The 25,529-nt window shown below is 37.7% G+C and overlaps 1 protein-coding gene across 1 annotated transcript in view; it reads right to left on the reverse strand.

The window, feature by feature from the left end:
* Positions 1-4,995: 4,995 nt before the first annotated feature.
* Positions 4,996-25,529, reverse strand: part of LOC126187471 (importin-4-like) — a 132,444-nt gene continuing 111,910 nt past the window's right edge. The window contains exons 13-19 of the mRNA XM_049928569.1: positions 23,929-24,080; positions 23,460-23,653; positions 17,382-17,564; positions 9,916-10,124; positions 6,761-6,893; positions 6,058-6,232; positions 4,996-5,978 (exon numbers count right to left, since the gene is read on the reverse strand). Of these exons, the coding sequence (XP_049784526.1) occupies positions 5,860-5,978; positions 6,058-6,232; positions 6,761-6,893; positions 9,916-10,124; positions 17,382-17,564; positions 23,460-23,653; positions 23,929-24,080 (1,165 nt within the window). The 3' untranslated portion in view covers positions 4,996-5,859. The remainder of the gene's footprint in view (positions 5,979-6,057; positions 6,233-6,760; positions 6,894-9,915; positions 10,125-17,381; positions 17,565-23,459; positions 23,654-23,928; positions 24,081-25,529) is intronic.

The raw sequence follows: 25,529 nt of genomic DNA on the forward strand, positions 1-25,529 counted from the left end.
AAAACCCTTATCAATGCAACAGATTTCAAGGAAATGCTACTTTTAACAGATATTTCCTTATGTCCCACAAAACTCCCTTATTAGCAACACTGTTCTGTCCCATGTTTCCTTAAAGTCCATTTTTAAGGAATAAACGTGTAACATTCTGCAAATTAATCCAACTTTCATGCAAGGGTCAAAATTAATTTCAAATTTATTTCAGTTTCACACAGGTTGTACATAAACGTTGGAAAATCCAGGGTGAAATAATGACAATATTATGAAAAAGATTACTGGCTCCGAGTCGCACAAGCCGTCTGCAGCCTTTGGATCTGTGCATAATAAACCCTGTTGAAACCAAAAACAGAATAACAGCTGTCTAGAAGTAAATTTCATTTCTTGAGAGAGAAAGTGATGACTCAAAATTTTACAGCTTCTGCATATGTTCATTGTGTGATGTAACGTATGTGTGGGAAAAAAGAGGATAAATCTTAAATAGTAGAGTGACTTTGTGAAAAATTTTTTATTGACAATTTGCAATTACACTGTACAAAAATGTACAGGGAAGTTAAGATATAATGTTGTTGAACAGATCAAAGGAATCTCAATTAGAACGAACATTTTCGATCTTTTATCTTCTGTTAGCTGTTCTGGGTTCTTGCATGTAGTGCCTGTCTGCGTAATTGATGGCATCTTATATTTTAATGGAATATACTTCAAGAAAGTGTGTATACATGCAGGCGATCAAAGGAGCATGTGCACGCCATGCACACATGCGGATTATCTGCATCTGCACCTACACCTATACTCTGCAAACCACTGTGAGAAGCATGGCAGATGGTACATCCCATTGTATCAGTTATTTGGGTTTCTTCCCATTCCATTCACTTACGTAGTGCTCGAAAAATGATTGAATGCCTCTGTGCTTGCAGTAATTATTCTAATCTTATCCTCACGATCTCTATCTGAGCAATACATACAGGGTTGTACTATATTCTTAGAGTGATCAGTTAAAGCCGGTCCTTGAAACTTTGTTAATAGATTTTCTTGGAATAGTTTACATCTATCTTCAAGAGTTCAGTTCCTTCAGTATCTCTGTGATATGCAACAACAGATCAAATAAACCTGTGAGCATTCATGCTGCCGTTCTTTGTGTACATTCATCAACCCCTGTTAGTCATATTTGGTATGTGTCTCTTACAAGTCAGCATTATTCTAGAACCATGGACTGACTGCACTTCACCAGCATTTTACCAATAAACCAAAGTCTACCACCTGCTTTACTCACGATTGAGCCTATAAAATCACTCCATTTCATATCCCTACAAAATGTTACACCCAGGCATTGGTATGAGTTAGCCCATTCGAACAGTCATAGGATATCAAGCTTTTTTCATTCTGTGAGGTGCACAATTTTACATTTCTGAACATTTAAAGCAAGTTGCCAGTCTGTGTGCAATTTTGAAATCTTATCAAGATCTGACAATGTTTATGCACCTCCTTTCAGATACTAATACATCATAGATAACTACATCATCTTCAAAAAGTCTGAGGTTACTATTAATATTGTCTGCAAGATCATTAATATACAACACAAAAAGCTAGGGTCCCAACACACTTCCCTGGGACACACCCGAAGTTAGCTCTACAACTGACAATGACTCTCCATCCAAAATAATACGCTGTGTCCTCCCTACCAGAAAATTCTCAGTCCAGTCACAAATTTCACTTGATAACCCATATGATTTACGTTTGACAATAAAAGTAGGTGTGGTACTGAGTCAAATGCTTTTTCGAAATCAAGAAATACTGCATCTACCTGACTGCCTCGATCCAAACCTTCGAGTATGTCATGTGAAAAAGTTGGGTTTCATAATTAGACGAGGGACTAACTCGGCTGCAAATTCAGTATAGAATTCGACAGATTCCATTGGGTCCTGGAACTTGGTTCAATTTTAACGATTTCCGCTGTTTCTCAACACTACTGACAATACTTATTTCATACATTTTTTCCAATGGTACAAGGATAAAAGTGGAGCAGTTCTCCTGAGTTTTCCTTTGTAAAGGAACATCTGAAAGCTGAGTTAAGCATTCCAGCTTTTGATTTGCTACCCTTAATTTCAGTTCTTGCATCATTCACTGGGTAGTGGACACTACCTTTGATGCCATGACAGCCTTTACGTACGACCAGAATTTCTTTGGGTTTCGTTAGAGATCATTTGGCAATATTCAGCGAAAGTAATCACTGAAGGCTACATGCACTGCACTCTTGATAGCCAAACACATTGCAGTCAGCATCTCACTGTCTATAGCCCTCTGCTCTGTTTTACAGCTGTCATGCAGTAATCTGTTTCTTTAGTGACTATGTACCATGTACAGTCCCTCCCATTACGAACTGCTCTCCTGGGTACATATCTATCCAGTGCATGGTCAACTCTTCTTTTAAACTTGAGCCATAGTGCTAATTGTCTGTGCTGAAAGTTTGAATTTCCTCATTGAGATATAGCACTACCGATTTTCTATCCCGTTTTTTGAATATGTAATTCTTTTGGCTTGTTTTAATTGTCCTTTGTACTTTGGTAATCTGTACTGCCACAACCGTGTCATGGTCACTGATGGAAGTTTCTATGTGGACATCCTTAAAGAGGTTAGGTCTATTTGTTGCCATTAGATCCAATATATTTCAATGATGAGTGGGGTTCCTAACTGTGTTCTAGGTACTTTTCACAGAATGTATTTAGTAGAGAGTCACAGGATGTCTTATCATCCACACCACTAACGAAACTATAATTTTCCCAATTGACCGTTGGATGATTTGTCTCCATCAGTGATTACAGTATGATTGGGGAACTTCATTCCAGGTGAGCTGAGGTTCTCTCTAAAGTTTTCGGTTACATCAAGAGATGAATCTAGAGGGCGATAGAATGATCCAACTTTCTATGTCCATTCCTGATACTGAGTCTTGCCCAAACAATCTCATATGCAGCTTCAATTTCTATGTCAGTGGATTTGAGTGTCTTGTCTACTACGAAAAATACAGCACACCCATTTCCATTTGCTTATCCTTTTAATATAAACTTAAATTTTCCATTGAAGTCTCACTGCTACCAATTTCAGGTTTCAACTGGCTTTCTGTGCCTAGTATTATGTGAACTTCACTGCTTTTCAAGAGCACTTCAAATACTGGTACTTTTTTGGGAATGCTTCAGCCGTTAATCATTAGGGCTTTAATACTCTCACCTGTGGGAGACGTTTCTTTTGATCTTACACTGATACTCATGGGTTTTCTACAGCTATCATCTTGATTGGAGTCATGTATCTAACCCCCCCACCCTACATGCACAGTCAGGTATCTGAGTAGCAGCAGTGCACACCTGACATTTAAGGAGGCCCTACAGTTCTCAATCTTATGACAAGTCCAGGAAGCTGCAGCCTAGCTCGTCACAGAACCTTCAAAGTATCTGGTTCAGTCCTTCCACTTGGCTCAGAACTGTACGGCCACAATCAGTTTGGGGGACAATGCCGCAAACTGTGAGCTTCGTAGAAACTCCATGTGCGAGAGGCTGGTCTCCCTAACTTTCTCTGCCAGTCACTGGAATGAGTTGTTCCAACATGTGCCACAATCTGCAGTTATTTGCATCCTGTTCCCTTAACGGCTGCTGGAATATCGTCTTTAACATGTTGAACAATGCCCCCAGGCACATACACTGAGTGCACCGAGTGTGCTTTCCTGTCCCTTGTTGCCATTTCCCTAAGGGGTACTATCATTCACTGTACGCCTGAATTGCTGACAATTAATAGACCCCTACACTTTTGTATTTGCCTCTTCTTGACACCAGACAAAACAATTTTCCCCAAAACAGGTGAAGTGAGTCGCGCTGGCTCTGTTTCAGGGAAAGACAACATCTGAAACTTGCTGGTTGGGGGGATTGAAACACCACCCTGAGTTCTCCATGGTACCTGTCAAACCTGTACACAATGGTTAACTCCACCATCAACACACCACTTACATCAAGTAGATGAGAAAGCTGACTTGTCTGTCAGTCTCCCTATTGTGCCTATTTGCAACTCAACATCTCTGCTACATGAGTAGCAATCTATCCTACTCGTAATGTTATTGTTATTTCATCCTGAAGTAGTAGGTCAAATATTATTCTGCTCAACAGAAGTGATTTCAGATGTATCATAACAACAGGTACCAATTAATCACTTGGACTAGTTCTCTCACAAAGGGGGGGGGGGGGGGGGGGGGGGGGAGGGAGGTGGTGACTAAATTGAACCATCCTGAAAGTGTTTTCAGATTAATGCACATACCAGACAAAAAAACTGATGAAGTGAAAAGAGCTTTCAGAAAGTGTGACAACATTTTAACACCTGTTAGCTGTGCCAAAGGGCATTTAAAAGAATTATATATATTCATAAGGCTTTGAGATAATCAACACTAGACTCTTTGTTGTTTGCTCCGAACACGGGTTTGAGGCTTCTCCCACACTACTCCATCCTATACCCACCTCTTCATTTCTGGGTGACTATTATGAACTACACTGATTTTAATTGGTCTACTACATTAAACCCTTAGTCTCTTACTACAATTTTACCCCCATACTTCTTGATGTATCAGAATGTACCCTATCGATTGACTACTCCTTTCTTTCAAGTTCTGCCTATATTTCTTTTCTCCTAAATTCATTTTAGTACCTATTCACTTACTGGTTATAGTGCAGACAAATACCTTCAGAAGAGACTTCCAACATTTAAATTTGCATTCAACATTAACAAATTGTTTATGAACCTCATCTTATGTTAGGGCTGGACTTTGGCAGCCAATTTCTGAGGCAATTTTATTTTGGTTACAACAATTTTAGAGGTAGGAATTGTATTGAAGCAAAGGATAATGAATATGAAGCACAAATGGAATGATATTAGAAGTGTGTGGTACACAGAAGGCCCACCAGGAAACCTCTTCATAAATAGATGACAAGATTTTTTAAAGAAATACTTTTATTTTCAACATTTTCTATATTTTGGGTGTAAATCCCAAGCACTAATCTTAAATCATAACATAGAAAATCGTTAAAAATATATAAACATTTAAGTCTAATAATGAATAAGAAATAAATAATTAAAATATCAAAGCTATGGAATATAACTTTCTCTTATGGTCACAACATGCACCTCTTGTGGTAAATGAAGATATATATATTTATCAGATGGAAAGTACTTCAGAAAATTTATTTTTGCTGCCTGTTCTGTAAAATAATCAAGTAGCACACACAGTAAGTTTTCACTGTCACAAAAACATTTATAGTTTACACTGAAAACAGTGTGAAGATTTGGCATGCAGACTAGCTGTTATACCAGTCATCATCACTCATAACAATAATTTACATGCTCTTGGACATAACATTTTCTTTCGAACCTTAGCACATAACAAATCCACAAAATGGTGAGAAATCCCATTTTCATTGCTTTCAATGATAGTGAACATATATTCAAGAAATCTCAGTCTTCATAATGAAACAATGAGTATTAACAGTTGCCATACAAATGTATTATTTTTCCATCACCTGAGATTGATATGAAATTTAAAGGGTCCAATTTTATTTAGTGAACACTTTCTGCTACTCTCCAACAATAAACTCTTAGGATTTGGGTCTCAATTTGCAGACAAAAGGAAGTTTTATGGAGAATATAACTTCAATAAACCACAAAATATGGGTAGTACAAACTGCAAACTTTTCTTATAACGCTGAAACATAGAACACCAACAAAACTATGAACAAAATAACACGAAAATCATGGAGCAGTCTTTCTATTTAACATCACGCCAATGCAAAGCTAACAAAAATGTTCATGGTTATTTCGATCAGTCCAATTAATTTATGGTATTTGCAAAGAGGATACTACCTCTGCAGATATACCAGCTAATGTTGTATTGAACTCTTGTGGGAAATCTCTGTGCACTTGGTGCACAAAGTTTTTGACTAGATCCAAAGTATCTGTTGGAAAGAACAAAATATTAGTCAAGAAATAATCATATCTAGCATTACAATTACATGCAACAGTAAATTCAAGTACCTGTGGTGCCCTGTTTTTTGTGTAGGACTTGAAAACTTGATGCTAAAAGGGCTCCGAGATGTGCCACCAGCTGTGGGTGGCCTAGCTGATACAAGTACAGGAGGCATTCGTACACTGTCTTGTTCTCATCAAAATCCTCCCTTAAGGGTAAATACTCCACAAATACAGGAAATACCTGGCAACAGCACAAACGACAATTTTAGTTCAAATTTCTATGTTGAGCATTCATTACTGTGTAACTGATGCAGTTTTTAAATATGCCACTGTCATTGATATTTTAAAGTTGGCAGTAAAGAACAGTCCAGAAGTGTTGTGTGTAACATGAACTGCAAGAAATTTAGCTGCCAATAAAAAGATATTTTCCAGTTTATCTTTAGTTTACACCAACTGAGACACTGTGCTGTGTTAGCTGAAATCTGGAAAAGTATTTTCCAGTTTTGTACTTGAGAAGATATACTGTGCCAGATACATCTACAGCAGTCAGAAACTGTTGATTTTTTTTTAAAGCCAGTATTTTACAAACTGCTTGAAACAAATCTGGCCCCAAGTTACAAAATGATCTATCATTGCACATGATTCAGTCTTTTCTGTCATATAACACAACTTTTAAACATTAAAATCATTGCAGACAATCTAATAATGAAGAATAGGATACTCCAAGAACAAATGACCAAAATTTAATCTTATGTTAGCTTACAGTTACCTGATGAACTGGTACTCCTTCAATGTTAGTCATGATAAGTCTAGCCAAGGCGCCACAAATATTGTCTAATGTGCATGGGTATTTCTCTTTTCCAACAGCATTTGACAGAGCCATCAGTATTTGTTGATAGTGACTTACTGTTAAGGAAGCCATTAGGACACAAGACAGACATGCAATAACTTTTTAAAAAAGAATAAAACTATGAAGAAAATTCAGATTGTATATCACTCATATTTCAAGAGGCAGAGCATATATGTAGAAAGATCTCTTATGATTAATGTATCAACAAACACTGCTGCATTAACCATATTTCAGTATTTCATGGCAGTCGTGTGTGTGTGTGTGTGTGTGTGTGTGTGTGTGTGTGTGTGTGTGTGTGTGCGCGTGCAGGGGGGGGGCGCACCTTGCATGCACACGCTTTCTGACAAAAGTTTTGGCTGGAAGCTTATGATTACGCGTCTTCGTTGTGTCTGCCTGCAACTTAACTACTGTCATATTTACGGTAAGTAGCAACCTGTATTTTCCTTCTGTTGGTGCGTAACTTCCATTCCAAATTATCCACCATTAGTATTTAAATGCTAGCAACTAAATTTTAAAGTCATGGGAAATTAAATGTTTTAGTAGTACGGAAGTTCTATTTTTCCTCTTTTGTGGCACCTACTTAGTATGGCTTCTCTCTTCCACTGTCCTCTAAAAAAACAGTTTCACTTTGTTATTAGATATATTTCATCACAGAGTCGCTTTCATTATACAAGCCGTTCTTGTCACATTATTAACATTATTGAATATTTACAATAGGTTAAATCATTGTGAGGCTGGCGACTGATCTACAATACCCATCTCCTGCCAACAGTGAACTTATATTGAACCAATTCAAAGTATTTAAGGAGTATTTCTTCCAGAAAACACAGAAGTTTCAAACTAAATGGGTAAATAAAGACAGCTGAAGGCTTTGTACACACTGACAAATCTCTTTCAAATTTGACCAATCTTGCTGGAAAAAAATTGGTTTTAAGTTTTACACACTCTTTGGGACAGTCAATTTGTGTACACCTCATGTTTGACCCACTGTACAGAACAACGGAAAAATCTGATTTGTGTATTAAGTAACTTAAGCGAGAAGTCACTCCACATACCACATGAAAATTTTTTGCGCAATTCCCAAGCCATCCCTTTGACAGGTTTGTGCTGTTACCCTATAGTGCAGTTAATGTCCTGATAAGGAAAGTTAAATTTAATGCTATGACTGGATTTATATTTGGTGTTAATTTCCATTGCATTGCAAAACATTATCAGCAACATACATACTGACAAGTCTTCATTATTATTTATTTTATTAACAAAGAGATAGAGGGGCTGGCCAGTACTTACCTCAGCTCAGTACAGCCGATAGATACACATAAAACAGAACCGAAAATTTACGTTCCTAGCTTTCGGAACAAATGATCTCTTTGTCACTAACATGTAAGCATCTCAGCTGCTGTACAAAATTTTAAGCATCATTCAAAGGTTCATCAATTTTTGGTTCTGTTTTATGTGTATCTATCGGCTGTACTGAGCTGAGGTAAGTACTGGCCAGCCCCTCTATCTCTTTGTTAGTATTTGTTTCACATCTTTATGTGAGATTTTCCATTAATTATTTATTTTATTGGCAGATATTCCAGAATACCTATTTTTCATAGAGCATATCTCTATACATGATGAATGTTATGAAGAAAATGTTTAATTATCTTAGCTTATAATGTGCTCATATGTGGAATATTTCAAGTGATTTTGGAGACAGGAAAGAAAGAGGAAATTGTCAAAATTTTTGTGAAATAATTCATCTGAAAGTAAGAGAAAATAGATTAGAGAAGCTTTTGATGAACCTTTGAATGATGCTTAAAATTGTGTACAGCAGCTGAGATGCTTACATGTTAGTGACAAAGAGATCATTGAGTGAGATTTCACCAAATAAATATCCTCCAACACTGTAAACTGTAAGTTAGAAGTTGGAGTTGGAAGAGTCAATTGGCACCTCATTTGGTGCACATGATTTGGAGCATCATTCAAAGGTGCTTCAATTTTTCTTATCATCAATAGAGTATATAAATCAACAGAAAGCAGAGAAGTTTCAATGAAATTTCATTAGCACTGCTAGCAGCAGCTGTTCCTAAAATATTTCGATTTCTCTCAAACAACAAATTAAGTTCTTATTAATTATCCTGATTATTTCCAAGCAATTAAGCCTTTTTCCATCTAAACCTTTCACACTCGTCAATTTGAAACTCCACTGCATGATTTCTAGGGAATTTTTTTCTGCTCCATTCAAACATTTGACAAAAAATATTCAAATGAATGGCTGCTGAATCAACAGAAGATTACATCAGTGTGCCTGTGCCAATTTTTTTTGTTTCAGACTTTCAGAAACAAACTGATCTTTACAGCTGATAAGCTCTGTGATGGGCCTTTATCTATAGGAGAATACAATGCTTTAGAGTGCAATATTTTCTGAACTGTTCAGTGGAATACCTAATGAATGGCTCAAGTCTCATACAAAAGCCTTGAATTGTTATCACAGGACAAAGCACAGCAATCTAATTGTCAAAGAGAATTATTTCTCATGAAAAGGCACAACACCCTATTCACCCTAGAATTTTGTAAACATGCAAAGAAATAAAATCACAACAATTATGAAAATGTTAGACTGCTACTCACTCTAAGGAGGACACACTGAGTTACAGACAAGCACAACGTAAAGAATGTTACAAAGCTTTGGCCAAAGCATTCTTCATCCAGAGGTAGCGGTCTGAAGGCAGCTTTGGCCAGAAGCTTAGTGTGTAACAATCTTTTTGTTGTGTTTTATGAGCAACTCAATGTGTCATCTTTACGGTGACTAGCAATCTACCCTATTTGTAATTGTTGATATTCCAACCTAGACTTTCCATTGTCTGAAATAAAAACCACAGAGGTAGATGGGTGTTAGGAGTCATTTAGTTTTCTGTCATACGGTTTTAGAGCACATAAAGAATAACGAAGTGCAGATTTCTTTTGAGGAGGAGCATCTGTACATTGTAATAAATATCCTGTGATTCTCAGATACTTACCCTTCTGCATTCAGTTTCACACAACAGTTAAAAATGAAAAATAACCAAAGAAATAAATTCAAAGGATACGAAAAGAGAGCTTCCTTTCCAAATTGGCACAGCACACCTACTCCAAAGATTGCATTGTTGCGCACTTCCTCACTTTCATCTTCTGTGAGCTGTAAGAACACTGGTAATAGCTGTGGTGCGAACTCTTTGGTGTATGGTCCTAATTCGGGCAAGCATTCTGCCAAAGTACCAACTGAGAATGAACGTTGTGAAGCTGAACATCTTTTCCTCTGTGAAATAAATATTACATTCATGTCAGAGTAGCACTGAGTATTCTCTCTCTAAAATAAAAAAATCCACACTAACAAGAGGATTAACAATTTTCAAATTATGGATGCGTAAGAATCTATGAAGGTAATAAGCTGCACAATGAAATTACAAATATAAATATTCAGGAAAAACAAACAATATTTTGAATAGTATTTATGGACATGTAAATGTGGGACATATCTGAAATTGTCAGCATTCACTTTGTAAAATTGCAGCACTTCAGGAAGCAACATTTTCCTTATGGAGCACATGCAATGGTACAAAATTGAACAAATATTGTGTTTTTTGTCACTTTGGAATGTCCTGTATTTTAAAGCACATAAAAGGCATGGGTCTTTTTGACACTAAATACCGTATTTACCAGAGTTAATATGACCCCGATTACAAAGGGGGGACCCCCCCTTTTTTTTCAAAAGGCTTACAGAAAAATTCATTTTTAACATATTCCAAAAACATATTCCAAAACTTTTACTGAAGAAGTATCTGCCAATAAACTGAACTTTGTACCATTCTAAATGCCATTTATTGATTGTCTACATTTTGATACTACAAGGAGAAACAAAACAAATGAAGAGAAATGATTTACATTAATTTTTGGGCCATTTTCTTTTCTACATTTTTTCTTACTAACACTGCTGTCTGTGGTATCACTACATATAGTATCACCACCACCACCACCACCACCACCACCACCACCACCCTCCAAATAGCACAACTGGAAAATTTATATCTTTGATGTCACAAATATTTGTTTACTTCTTCCAAATATGTTGTGATTTCCGACATTGTGGTTACTGTGAGTCCTGAGAACACAGCTGTTTTTATCTGAATAAATATCTGAGTTTGCTTTGATAACATTGCCAGAATGTTTCAATTTCTCTTGCTTCTGAACACATTGTCTGCCCACCACCCTCTCATTGGAAGCATAGAGCCAGCAGCTGATGCAACCCCTTTCACTTTTGTCAAGTCACAGCGAGTGTCTGAAAAATTGCAGCACAAAACACAAAAGTACACCACTAGCCCCAATCTAGACTTTAACCATTTCCTGCAGAAATGAGAGGTCACCTTAGTACCAGATAGTAAGTGTGTGCATGAATCACAGTGAATTGAAACTTAAGTTTACATGCACATGATTGTAGTTACTGTGATGTATAGTTTTCTTTCTTTCAGACATCTGAAATCACCAAAATTTTTTAGTCGTTAACCACAGTATTTTAAAATTGGGCAGCAGAATGTTGAAATTAAATAGGTGGCAGCACTGGGAAAGATAGGCTGGAGTTTGACTTCCCATCGACATCTACACTGAAGAGCCAAAGAAACTGATAATTTGTCTAATATCATGTAGGGCCCCCTGAGCACACAGAAGTGCCGCAACAGGATTTGGCATGGACTCTACTAATGTTTGAAGTAGTGATGGAAGGCACTCACACCACAAATCCTGCAGGGCTGTCATAAATCTGTAAGAGTAGAAGAGGATGGAGATCTCTTCTGAACAGAATATTGCAAGGCTTCCCAGACATGCACAATAATGGGCATGTCTGCAGTGTTTGATGGCCAGTGGAAGTGTTTAAACTCAGAAGAGTATTCCTGGAGCCACTGTAGTAATTCACTCCAATTGCACACACCCCACACCATTACAGAGCTTCCATCAGCTCAAATAGTCCCTAGTCCCCTGCTGACATGCAGAGTCCTTGGATTCATGAGGTTGTCTTATAACCACACATGTCCACCCACTCAATAGAATTTGAAACGAGACTCATCCAACCAGGCAACATGTTTCCAGTCGTCAACAGTCCAATGCTGGTTTTGAAGGCCCAGGCAAGGCGTAAAGCTTTGTGTACACGAGTGAGATTTCGCCTCCGAAGCCCATATTCAATGTTTCGTTGGATGGTTCCCATGCTAACACTTGTTGATGGCCCAGCATTGAAATCTGCATCAATTTGTGAAAGGGTTGCACTTCTGTCATGTCGAACGATTCTCTTCAGTCATTGTCCATCGAGTTCTTGCAGGATCTTTTTTCTGGCTGCAGCAATGTCCGAGATGTTATGTTTTACCGGATCCCTGATGTTCACGGTACACTCTTGAAATGGTCGTATGGGAAAATCCCCACTTCTTCACTACCTTGGAAAGGCTGTGTCCCGTTGCTCATGCACAGACAAATTCCACATTCAAATTCACTCAAATCTTGATATCCTGCCATTGTAGCAGCAATAACCAACTGATCTTACAACTGTGCCAGACACTTCTTGTCTTATATAGCCGTTGCCAACAGCAGCTCCATATTTTGCCTGTTTACATATACATATATTTGAATATGCATTACTATACCAGTTTCTTTGGAGCTTCAGTGTACACCATTCAAAATGTGACATTAGCTTAACTGGAAAGAGAGGGGGGAGGGGACAGAGACTGCTTACAGCTCTACTTTAGAGTACATTGTCCTACCTCTAACAATTTTGAGAAACAATGGAAAATTTAAATCAGGATTTTCAGAAGGGATTTTCATACATTTTCAAGAGGGAGAGAGTAAGTGTTAACTGGAACTTGAATGGAACCATCCTGGCATTTGCCTACAGCAATCTAAGGAAGCAACAGAAAACTTAAATCTGGATGACTAGATGGGGTTTGAACTGCCATCATCCCAAATGGTAGTCCTGTGTGCTAATGAACAGGAGAGTACTTAAATATAAACTTAAGCTATGAGCTACAGATTACATTGGAAGACCTAAGAAACAAAACTTTCAAAATCAGGAAACTCATAGACAAACCAGACAGCAAACAAGAATCAACAAACAGGGAATAGAAAGGGTGATTTCTGTTGAAGAAAGAAGGATGATATCTGAGAGAAGTAGTATTGGGCTGCAGAAAACTGAAAAATTCTTTGTATAAAGTTGGCTAGAGTGGTCCAATGAAGGCCATAAAATGTAAATAAATAAATAAATAAAATTAAGCTTCTGCGGCCATCGTCACATTCAACAAAATTCCGACTAGGACAGCACATCAAGTCAGTGGTGGTAGAACAAGAAGAGTGCGGCAAACAGACTGATTTTAGTGAAGCATGCGTACTGGCGAAACGGCCTCTTACTTTCAGGAGGAAGATTAGAGAGGCAATAGAAATAGTTAAGCAACTGGCCAAAATGAACAGAAAAGACGGCTACTGACTTCAGTCATCTTGGCTGCCAGCAATAACAGCGTTACGTGGTGATAACTCGTGTGAACCAACACACACAGGCGCACAGGAGACCGCAGTGGCCCCAGGTACATAGAGTACTGGCGCGCCCAGATGGCACTAGAAAGCAGGAAAACCACGCCACGTCACAGCTCCCGCCTGGTTTTCCATTTTCCGGTTTCCACCAATCACAAGCAGTAATGCAAACACCAATCAAGATGTGTTTCCACTAGAGATGGGGGATCCGCTCTTGAACTAATTCATAGAGTTCAATCTTTCAAAGGAGTGAACAATCAGTGATTCAGAAAAAAAGAACGGTAGCTCCAAACGTTTCCCACGGCAGAGAGAGAGAGAGAGAGAGAGAGAGAGAGAGAGAGAGAGAGAGAGAGAGAGAGAGAGAGAGACGGAGCATATCAGCAGCGCCTCTGCTGGTCACAGCACAGTGCACGCCACACAACACAGCCAGCGCCGGCCTCTGCCCTGCTTCTACCTTGGCTGCCTGCATTGTGCAGTGCCCCATTGGATTTTGTGTTTCGCATATGCTGTGCCGTCTCTGTGCGTCGTCTGCCGCGTGCAGCAGCTTAACTTCGCATCGCACTCTGTCGGCGATCGTTTCAGTCGCACGTCCTGCCCTCTGGGCAGTTGATGCGAGCAACGGGACAGAGAGCCACCTAGCGGATAACATAGGAACTACTTGCAAAAACCCGCTCGCAAGGGAGCGAACTATTTGTCTCGGAGCGGGTGAGTTCACCGCTACCCCCTCCCTCGGAACTCGCCCGCTCAACGCTCGCCCCACCGTCTCGACTCTAGCCAGAGCGTCGAGCAAAGCGACTCAGGTGTCACTGTGGTCTCTGCGGTCTCAGCTCACGCAGTAATACAGCTCGCGGCTCGACCTGCTCGACTCAGCGCCTCTGCATCGGAGTTCGTCCCCACTGGATATTGTTCTTCGTAGTAATGCCGCTATGTATATTACATTATTATGTTATGTATACATCAATTGTTTTTATTTTATTTTTATTTGTTTAAACTGATTAGATTAGGTTCCTGATGACTCCTCTTACTATAGGATTTTTATTATAGACACTCGAATTTACGCTTTAATTACGAGCGAACCGATAAACGTATCGCAAAATGTGAAACACCAATATTTTCCTTGTTTTATTCTGCGTAAGGCTATATGCAGCACTTTCGTTTTACAGTCAAATTTATATTTTTTTTCTTATTCTGGTACGGATTTTGCGATTTTAGGCGTCTTCGAAAGGAAACGTTCACTTTAAAAATATATGGCTTGCGATGTATTTGTATGAGGTTAATGAAATTTTAATATGTTATAGCCAAATATATTGTTAATGTAAATCTCAAGTTACAACATTTTCCGATCACCCAAAAAACCACGATAGTGCAAAATAAATCAATAATCAAAAACTTTTTCATATTGTGGAAATTTCAATAAACAATACAAAATTCTTACTCATTATCTGTGTTACTTCAAAATAGGATCAAATAAGATCAAAATACAGGTATAGTACTGGAAAAACCAAGTTTAAAGGGCAATGTGCCTTCCATTTATTTTATATTGTAAATGAGTGGTGAGTCATGAAAAAGAGCTAATTCATTTCAGGGAGTGAACAGTTCTGATCCAATCTCTGAAAAGAACAGTTTTGCCCATCTCTAGTTTCCACCAATGAAGAGAAGCAATAAAAACACAAACAAAGACTTCTAATATCCTTCCCCTTCATCCTAAACAGCCTATCAGAATTGGATAACACCCATGTCTGCAGGTATATAAGAAACAAAGTTTTCTCATTCAGGAGTAAACACAAACATCCTAACGGATGTCACTTGCGCTAAGGACCGAAATGTCAGTAGCTTATATTATTGACAATGTGGTCGCAAACCCAGAAAATTTTTATTGAAGGAGAATACTTGACTAAACTGTGCCAAGAAACTGAAATTACTACAACTGATACATCTAAATCTCACATGAATGCTTATTTCCAATTAGAGAAATAAAACAAGTACAAAGCCTTGTCTCACTGACTAGCAATTTCAAGGCGGATTTCTACATGCGCTCTTCACCCCAGAAGGTGCATTAATGTACATGGCCTCGATTGATCGACACTCAATCATTTAAGTAATACGTATCTGAAGGAAGGTGTTTATTAAGTGATATATGCATGATATCCCCAGTGAATTAGAGCACTGAAGGAGGAGGAGCCATTTTGTATTTTTTAAATAGAGAACTTGCACATTTTGTTGCGATTTAAGGTGTCACAAATGTCGGAATGGCCATCATCTATATCTACATCACCACTCTGCAACTCGCATCTAAGAGCTTGGTGGAGGATTCACAGAATCACTGAATATTTCTCAATTTTTCCACTATAATACCATGTGGGTAATCTGATCACCTAAATCTTTCCATGTGAGCTCCGATTGCTCTCATTTTATTAGAGTGGTCATTTTTCCCCACATAGCTGGCAGTCAACAAAATATTTTTGCATTCAGAGGAGAAAGTTGATGGACATTTTGTGAAAGAAAACTTTGCTTTAATAACTGCCAATTGCAGCAGACACATCGCATTCACATCCACGACTCTCGAGTCAAAAAGAAAATGATAATTACTGGACAAAAAAAAAAAAAATAAAATAAAATAAAAATTGACCAGTCAAAGTACTCGAGTATGCTTACCTCACACTAAGGAGTTTACATACCAACCTAGTACACTATTACAATTCTTTAGCACATACAATCCTAGCCTATATTAACATTCACTGACAAGCCAAAACATTATGTCCAGTGCAGGCACATGACGCAGTAACAAAAATACGTAAGAAGAACAGGCATGGATGGCAGATCATCCTAACTAAGATATGGGCTGCAATTGAGGTGGTACACAGACAAGTGACTGACGAAGGATAGATTATTATTAAGCAGAGACTGTGAGTGAGTATCTTGGAAACAGTGAAGCTGGTCGAATGTTCACGTGCTACTGTTGTGAGCATCTATGGAAAGAGGTACGACAGTGAAACTACCAGTAGGCACTAAATGGTTGGATGTCCACGACCGTGGGGTTTGGAGGCTTGTCTGCTCTGCAAAGTAGGATAGATAGTGATCTGTGCTGTCTCTGCCAAAAGAGCACAAGTGTTTCATAGTATACTGTTCATCGTACATCACTGAACATGGAGCTCCACAACAGACCACCCCCTACATTTTCACATGTTGACCCAATGACTTCGGTAATTACTGTTGTATGGGTGCATGACCATGGGGATTTGACCATCTATCATTGGAAATGTGTTGGCTCTTTGGGTGAATCATGTTTTTGTGACACTAGGTCACTGGTCGTCTCCACAAATGCTGTATCAAGTTGAACAGCAGCTTGAAACATGCAGCGCCCTACAGATGCAGGCTGGTGGGAGGAGTACTATGCTATGAGAGAGATTCTCCTGCACTTGTATGGGGCTTGTTGTAGTAATCGAAGACATGTTGACAGCTGTGAACCACCTGCATGCCTTCATGTTTGATGTCTTCCTTGACAGCAATGTCCTCTTTCAGTAATATAACTGTCTATATCCCGGAGCCAGAACCATGCTACAGTGGTTTGAGGAGAAATACAGTGAACTCAGGTTGTCTCAGCACCCAAATTCAGCTGATATACATTCTATGGAACCCATCTGGGTCGCCACTGCCGCACATGCAAATCAGTGGCCTGTTATTTATGTGAATTACATGACCTGTACATAGGCATTTAATGCCACTTACCTCCAGAAACCTGCCAACAAACTGTAAGATTCCCTAAATGCAGGATCAGTGATATATTTCATCCCAAAGACAGACAAACATACTTAAGCTGGTAGTCAATGTTTTGACTCATCAGTTTGTAAGTTACATACTAAATGAAGCACTCAATATAAAACACTATCCCTTCAAAATTAAGCACTTTTCAGAATTAGGGTACAGGAGTAATTATTGGTCGCTTAAAATATGGTTGCCATAACTAAATAATGCAAGTCTTTTATCTGAGTCTCATATAAACTGAACTTACTGTGTTTTTCAGGAAAAGTGGCATCAGCATACCATAATATTGAGCAAATGTTTCCTGATCCATAGCTTTTGCTAATGCTGGCAAAACATCACCAGCACACTCCAGCAGAAGTTCATCTTGTTCTGCATCTGGCTCATCATCTGCTATATTTGTATCGTCGTCATCTTTATCCTGACATTCCGTCTGCATAAAACAAAAGTGTTTCAAAAGACATTCAAAACGCAACAACAGCAACACAGAATGTATGTTTAATACATATTAAGCATGTGCATTTGCACAACTGTTGTGTGAGACGTATATACAACAGCCACTAAAAGCGTACAACCACTACAGATAGTGCATTATTTTCATCTCCATGTGTAGTTTCTTAACAGTTGTTCCTTAACAGGCAAGCAGTTGCCCATCCTCTTTGTTGTTCCCATCCTGGATACCAACACACTTCAGACAAAAATATCCTACATAGTGCAGTCACTATGAAATCACGATTTTACACTGATATTCATGAAATAATCCAGAATTGAACCCAACAGAACCAGTAGGGTTCAAACAAGTCTTTTCACCAATTGGTAATAGGTTAAAATACATTACACAATAAGTCAAAATGAGATGTGAAAATTACATTATTACACTATACATAATTGAGTCTTCAATCACCAAGTGAATTATGGTACAGAGGAACTCTCAAAAGCACTGCAAGTTACATAAAACCTAAAACAAAACATGTGAACTACAGTCCAAATTGTAATGGAAAAATTAAAAAAGTTAACATGGAGAGGCACAAAGAATTCAAACTTGTTTGCACCAACTGTAAAACATGCATTAAGGAGACTGCTCAGTGATGATTGGGATAACTGCTGTGATTGAAGTATATGTATTCTTAAAAGTACCAAATACTGTGTTTTGCATAATCTGCCTTCTGCACATCTTCAGTGGAGTACTGTGATTAATGTAAATCTATGTTTTAAACATATTTTCTGTCTGGTGTGTGGCTATATTAGCCTAAGAAGAATCACTTTCATCTCTTAAGTGAAAAGGTTTTCCAGATTTATTTTTTACTCAGGCCACAAATATGATGATCAAGCAATGGACTCTTCAGGTTGTAGTATCAACATTGTGGTAAAGACAGATTGTTACTTATGGTAAAGAACACACGTAAAGTTGCAGACTGGCACAATTAAAACAAGCTTACAGCCACAGCCTCCATCAGCGCGCGCGCGCGCCCACACACACACACACACACACACACACACACACACACACACACACACACTCTTCATGCACGTAAGTCTTGCGCACCATGAGGTGTGTGTGTGTGTGTGTGTGTGTGTGTGTGTGTGTGTGTGTGTGTGTGTGTGTGTGTGTGTGTGAGAGAGAGAGAGAGAGAGAGAGAGAGACTGATGAAGACTGTGGCCGAAAGCTTTTTTTAAGTGTCTTAACTGTGCCTGTCAGACTTGACATGCCTTCTTTACAGTAATTAAGAACTATGAGGATCATTTACCTCACAATATCTTTAAGGAATAATAGCTGATCTCTTTTATAAGTATGTATGACACATTATTATTATACGGTATGTTTTACAACCTATATGGTCTCTTCGCTATGGGTCTACAGAACAAATATATCTAATTTAATATAGATCAAATAGGATTTCTAATAATACTGTGATTTTTACAGATCATCTGTGTGACCTATAAAAGGTTTTATAACTATTCAGAAAAGGGATGAAGTATGCTGATCTATGCAACTTCAAGAATGAGAATTGATAACCTGGAACAGTAACGGATCAAAGTTAAACTTCTATGAACAGAATTAAGAAGCAGTAAAGACAAAGAATTCTAAATACTATACAGTGAAATCCAAAACATTTTAAGTGGTAAGAGATACACATATGATCCCCTTTGCATTTTCGCACTTTATGTATGATATATGACTTAACAGGCATCAAAATATTTGTAGAGACCTGTTTATTATCTAATAAAAACAGTTGGTGTAACCAGAACTGGTAACTGTATGGGAAGTAGAAACATTTGACTCAATTTCATACATCATAATCGACATTTTCGGAAAGACTACAGCTGTCATTCATTATTTAAATAATGAAATACTGCATCAATTACGTATTTTGTTTCATGCTTACCACAGCATATTTCGAGACACTTCTTGTTAACTGCAAATATTTAAGTAAGTGTTTTGTGTAGTGTTTGCATCTGTATTGTTTTTGTCTCTTGTACTGCAGTATTCTTTTTAAAGTTATCAGGTACTAAGGCTCCTCAATTATTTAGAAAACTGCACATAGCAACTACCACTCACACTGTCTGTGAAACATCACAAAAACTACGTATGTAAATACTGCCACTGGTAATGAAAAATTCTCAAAATGAGTCTGGCTAAGCATGAAAAAAAAAAAAAAAAAAAAATGCAATGCCAGTGAAGATTCAACTAGCGCTACAAGTGGTCAAATGACGATCAAAACAATTACGAATCTGTGCATGCACATTACAGACAGTTTGGAAAGGGTTGCGATTCGTCGTTATCTCTCTATTCAAAAGTTCCTAGTTACTACCATCAGCCACCATGCCGAGGTGATCTTCACATAAGCAGAAGACGCGGCAAGAATTGTTCAGACTTTTACACATTTACCACTTCAGATCTGCTGAGTGGAGCACCCTAATTTGAGAAATTTGACCATGTAATGTTTGTAAACACTACTTGATGGCCAACACCATGCCAGTACCACTTTACGTCAATTACATCAGTTTTTTCTCCATGAACATTTTTTAATAAAGCATAAATTTCGGGAAAATTATAAACAAGTCAACACAAAATCAGGTATGAATTAACATTTGGGATATAGGAAATTTGACGGTAGTGATAAAAAATGTTGTAAACAGTGGCAAAACATTAATTCCAAAACCATAGAAGAGGGGTTATACCGCGCACGCGCGCTTGTGCGTGTGTTTTACTTAAAGGGTCACAAATGTATAATGATAAAAAATGAATATACGGCTTTTAAGGCTTTGTAGCACATATTACATTCACCTTACAATCATAAATAATACACCAAATAAAAGAGAAATAGAATCCACTGGTTGAATACAACATTGTTTAACCAGTCATGTACTTAGTTATGCCAGTGAGGCAGCACACTATCTTGCTCCCAAATAAATGTGTGTTTTTCAACTTCTTCCCATTGAGGCATGGACCATAGTTATAGCACATCAAGATACTAATCATCAGTTACAGTTGATTCACTGAAAAAGAAAGGCCCATAAACTTTCCACAGGGATAATTCTTGGGGGCTAAGCGTGAAAGACTTGCACTCATTCAATACATTTTTCAGTCACTGTTTCTCATTCCTTACTCTTCCCACTGTGCACAGGTACACAAACAAAACTGAGTTGCTCTTTCATTTGGTGTATTATTTACAATTTTAAGTTGAACGCAATAAATGCTAGAACACCTTAAAACTGGTATGTTCATTTTGAAGCACCCTGTACATTTAGTCATTTTTATATATTTTGTAGTGTTGTGTGTTTGCTCCTTAGGCATTTAAGCATACAGATAACTTGTATTCTGGCTTGTGAATAATGACACTATACTTTTCTGATATGAAATTTTTAAGGATTTGAAACATTTTATCTTTATTCTTTATTTTATTTTTATTCTTTATAAAAAATCCAGAAAACAGTTCCTTTTCTTCTCTATGCACAAATTAATATTACAAGTCTGGTGAAAAATTGATGGACTTCCTCTGCCGTTTGACACCTTGCATCTAACCCTCTCTTCACAAACACAACTGGCCAGTGTCCAACATTGTTCTCATGAACCTTTTGGGGAACTGGCTTTGATGCACGCTATATTTTCTACTTCTTTGCATACTCAGTATCTACCCTTTAAGGTCTTCCCTCTTTCTCCCATTTACATCCTTGTTCATCTTGCAAAGGACATCAGCTACTTCAGCTTTGAACTGACAAAGCAGGTTCTGATTATTTTTGGATAACCTGAGAGTTTGTGCAATTGCCTTGGATTTACCACCACCATATAAATGAAGTGGATAAATAGCCGATAGAAGTTATAGCACTATCTGATGTTGATTCTCTATAATGCAAATGGTGACTAAAAGATCCACTACTCCCATGAACTCTGTAGAAAAGAATAATTAATGAATGATCAGCTTCAAGCCTTTTTTGGCCTTCTTATCTAATTGGTTCCCCTTCCTTAGTGATAACTAGAAGAGGCACTCATGCGACAGTTGTCACTCTCCAACAGCCCCATGGGCGGTAACACCACTCCTTCCCATAAAAGATTGCTGGACTCATTATGCACAAAATGAGTTATTTGCTTGCAAGTGCAAAAGATGACAGATTTGTAAGATTTAAAAAAATTGCTCAGGAATTCTAGGAATAATGCCAACTATAATCATTTTTAATCCAGATATATCTTGATATTACCTCCAGTCCATAATATTTATTTATAGTTTATAGCTTAAGTTTGTACAGTAACAGTACTAATAAATCTCAACAGCTGAAATACAAATGTCCACACTACACAGAATTCCCAAGATGCAACTGTTGAAGTAGTTTAAGGAATTCTCTCAGTGCAGCTTAACATTCCATACTTTTAGTCTGAAATGTTACGAGTTTGCTACACACAGCCACTGTGAGTAAATGCTCCTCACTATGCACATACAGCCATGTATCACAGGCTTTACATATTTGTCAAGCTCGCCCAAGGAGGTTTAAAATATTCCACACAAAACTTAGCAATTTACATACAATTGACAGATGTTCACCAAAAAGAAATTGGTGCTCAGATAAACGCTTAAATAAGAGTATCAGCTCTCAATACTTAGCAAGAGCAGTGATTTACTGAGTAAGTAAGAAAACATTTTATTCCTACTTTGACCTTGTTCTTAACTATAAGAACCACTATTTTCATGTAACAGCAAGGAAACAAAATTAGCAACTGACAGCATTGGAAAGAGGCACACAAAATGTATGCTGTAAAAAATTATAACTTAAGACATGCATACACATGCACAATTAATTTAAATTTGACACTGCCACTTCATTCAAATCTTTCAAACCAACTTTAAAACAATAGAGTGGGAAGCTCTTTATAACACCTTTTCTATTGCTCTGCACCAGTCAGATGCACTTTTATAACCATTTTATTTAAGATGTGGTCACACACTCCTCGTCCCACTCAAATGCAGATAAGTCTCCACTGTTTGAGACCATCACTGGATTTTGAATTGGGTGAACGTTCTGGGAGGGATGTTCATTTCACTCCTTGGTGAAGTCAAAAATTTCTGTGACCTGAAAATCAGCCCAAACTGTCTTGCATACCTTCAGCGTAAACCTGGTGGATTCTGGAAAGTGCTACTTAAAAATGAGTTTTTCTGGAACTGTCTACTTAAGAACTTGCACCTTGGCAGGTCTTCTGAGATGTGGAGGAATAATACCGTATGCAGCAGGCAACTGGTGTGTGTGTGTGTGTGTGTGTGTGTGTGTGTGAGTAACGTATCCATGGTCTTATTCAGAAATATGTCCGTCTTTGTTGTACATGTGCTTTTTTCCCCACGCAGGGGCACAATATTCAGCAGTCAAGCACACATTAAATTGCAGCAGTGAATAGCATGTGCGTATTTGCTTACAATTTTTTCCAGTTATTTTGTCGAGAAGACTTACTATTGACAGTTTCATACAGTGCTATTTAAATGAGAATGTGAGTGAAGGTAACACCTAGAAATTTAGGTAAGCATTTTTCAGAAATGATGATGTTGATCAAAAAACATGTGTTGTGTGGGCCTCTTTACTATGCAAATGGAATGCTGCGACATAGGTTTTATTTACGCCATCAAGTGATTGATGGTCTTGAATGGGTTAGTGAAGGCTTCGTACTTTTCACGAACAAAAATTTCAGCTAGAATGTCTATTTCACAAACAGGCAGTAAGCTACATGTGGAAGTGCTTTGTGACAGTAAGAACTACTAGGACTGAAATCTGGAAAATTTGTACACATACAAACTTGTTAACGGATCCAAAATTTTTCAGATATACAATGTAAGTAACCAACCTTGAAAGTCATAACATCCTGTATGCAATTAATTATGGCATCTTTATGCCCTTCTCCTTCCAGAACAGGGTGCTTTACTTCCTTCAATAACTCAGTATACGCTTCGAGGGCAGTTGTTACTACTTCCCTTTCTTCATCCATGCGAATCAGTTCAGCACACTTAGGAACGAACATGGATAATGCTTTCATCAAAGCTGAAACAATTCCATTTCAAATGCTTGCTTCACAATGTTTTCCAAAACAAATTATGTTAAGACCTTTAAGACACTAAAAGTTAAATTTAAATCAATAATAATTTTCTTCTTGTTCCCACTTAATGGATATGAAATGATTTTATTTCATGCAATTGTACAAAATTTGAAGGTACTGTATATGTAATATTACTCCAATTTGAATTTGATAATGCTGTAAGTGAATCAAATACAAGTGACATTCGAAACACAGATTGGTTTACCAATGGTAACAGTACCTGCTTTTCCTGCTGGTGTATCTATCTTTGAGAAGTTGATGCAGAACTGTGAAAGCGTTTCAATCGCTGCTTTGCGGATATCATCCTGAGGGTAATTTAGCAGCTTGTAAACTTCTTCAAAACAGCCTTCAAGGTGCGGCAGGAAAGCAGGACTAAACAAAAATTTAAGTTGTATCATGTTATGATAGCTGAACCATACTTTTATCCAACATTTATTGCATTAAAGCAATGCTTACACATGTAAAAAACAAAACAAGTTAGTAAAAATGCAAAAACATTAAGACTGTCGATGGAAAGTCCTTGTGGGATGTAATTTAGCAGAAAAAAAAGAAAAAAAAAATCACCCACCAAGTAGCAGGGTCATCTAAAGGCACATGAACATGACACAGAATTTTGCTATCTTTTGAACTAGTCCTTTCTAGAGCTAGAATACACACAGACTGTTTGGCTAAATTGTGCCAGTTTCAACACAGTCCATTCAGCTTGAGAAACAGAAATGCTCACTGAAGACTGATCTAGCATTTGCAGCTAAGTCTTACAGCTCTCTGTTTAAAGGAGGGGAGATACCTTCAATACTGAAGCATGTCTCCGTAACCTAAAGCAGAACAGGCACTTAAGATAACCAAATCCGAGCACAGAGCACGTGCAGATATTTTAATGTACATTCAGGGTGTATACGCGGACAAGAAAAAAATCCCAGATTTTTCCCGGTTAAAAAGACATTTTTTCCCAGGAGAAAATACAGCTTTTCCGTGTTCAGTGATAGCATACTTTTCCTCATAACTGTAAAACTTATCAATCCTTTGAATGGTTATGGTTTATACACTAAGCTATCTGTGTAACCAGTCATTTATCACTGGAATATTTCCTGAATGGTTGAGATATGCTGAAGTTAAGCCACTGTTTAAGACGGGAAATAAAGAAATAGCATCAAATTTCCATCCAATTTCACTTTTGCCAGCATTCTCAAAAATTTTAGAAAAGTAATGTACAATTGACTTTATAAACATCTAACCTCAAGTATCATACTGTCAAAGCCACAGTTCTGAAGGCTACCTATACTTAGTGAAAATGTGCATAATTCATTAGACAAAAAATTGCAGGCAACTGGTATATTTTATGATCTGTCAAAGGCATTTGACTGTGTGAATCACAATAGCCTTTTAAGTAAATTAGAATATTATAGTGTAACAGGAAATGCTGCAAAAATGGTTCAAATCATATCTCTGGCAGGAAACAAAGGGTGTTATTAGGAAAGAGACATGTATTAAGCTATCAGGCATCATCCAGCTGGGAACTAATTACATGAGGGGTCCCACAAAGTTCCATTTTAGGGCCCTTACATTTTCTTGTGTATATCAATGACCTTTCATCAGTAACGTTACCAGAAGCCAAGTTTGTTTTGTTTGCCGATGATACAAACATTGCAATAAATAGCAAATCAAGTGTAGTCTTAGAAAAGTCAGCTAATACAATATCTTTGGACATTAATCACTGGTTCCTAGTGAATTCTGTGTCACTAAACTCTGAGAAAACACTACGTGCAGCTCAGAACTTTTAAGGGGTGTCCAACGAGTATATGCCTAACATACGATGACACG

Source organism: Schistocerca cancellata, chromosome 5, assembly GCF_023864275.1.
Source record: "Schistocerca cancellata isolate TAMUIC-IGC-003103 chromosome 5, iqSchCanc2.1, whole genome shotgun sequence".
Taxonomy (NCBI): domain Eukaryota; kingdom Metazoa; phylum Arthropoda; class Insecta; order Orthoptera; family Acrididae; genus Schistocerca; species Schistocerca cancellata.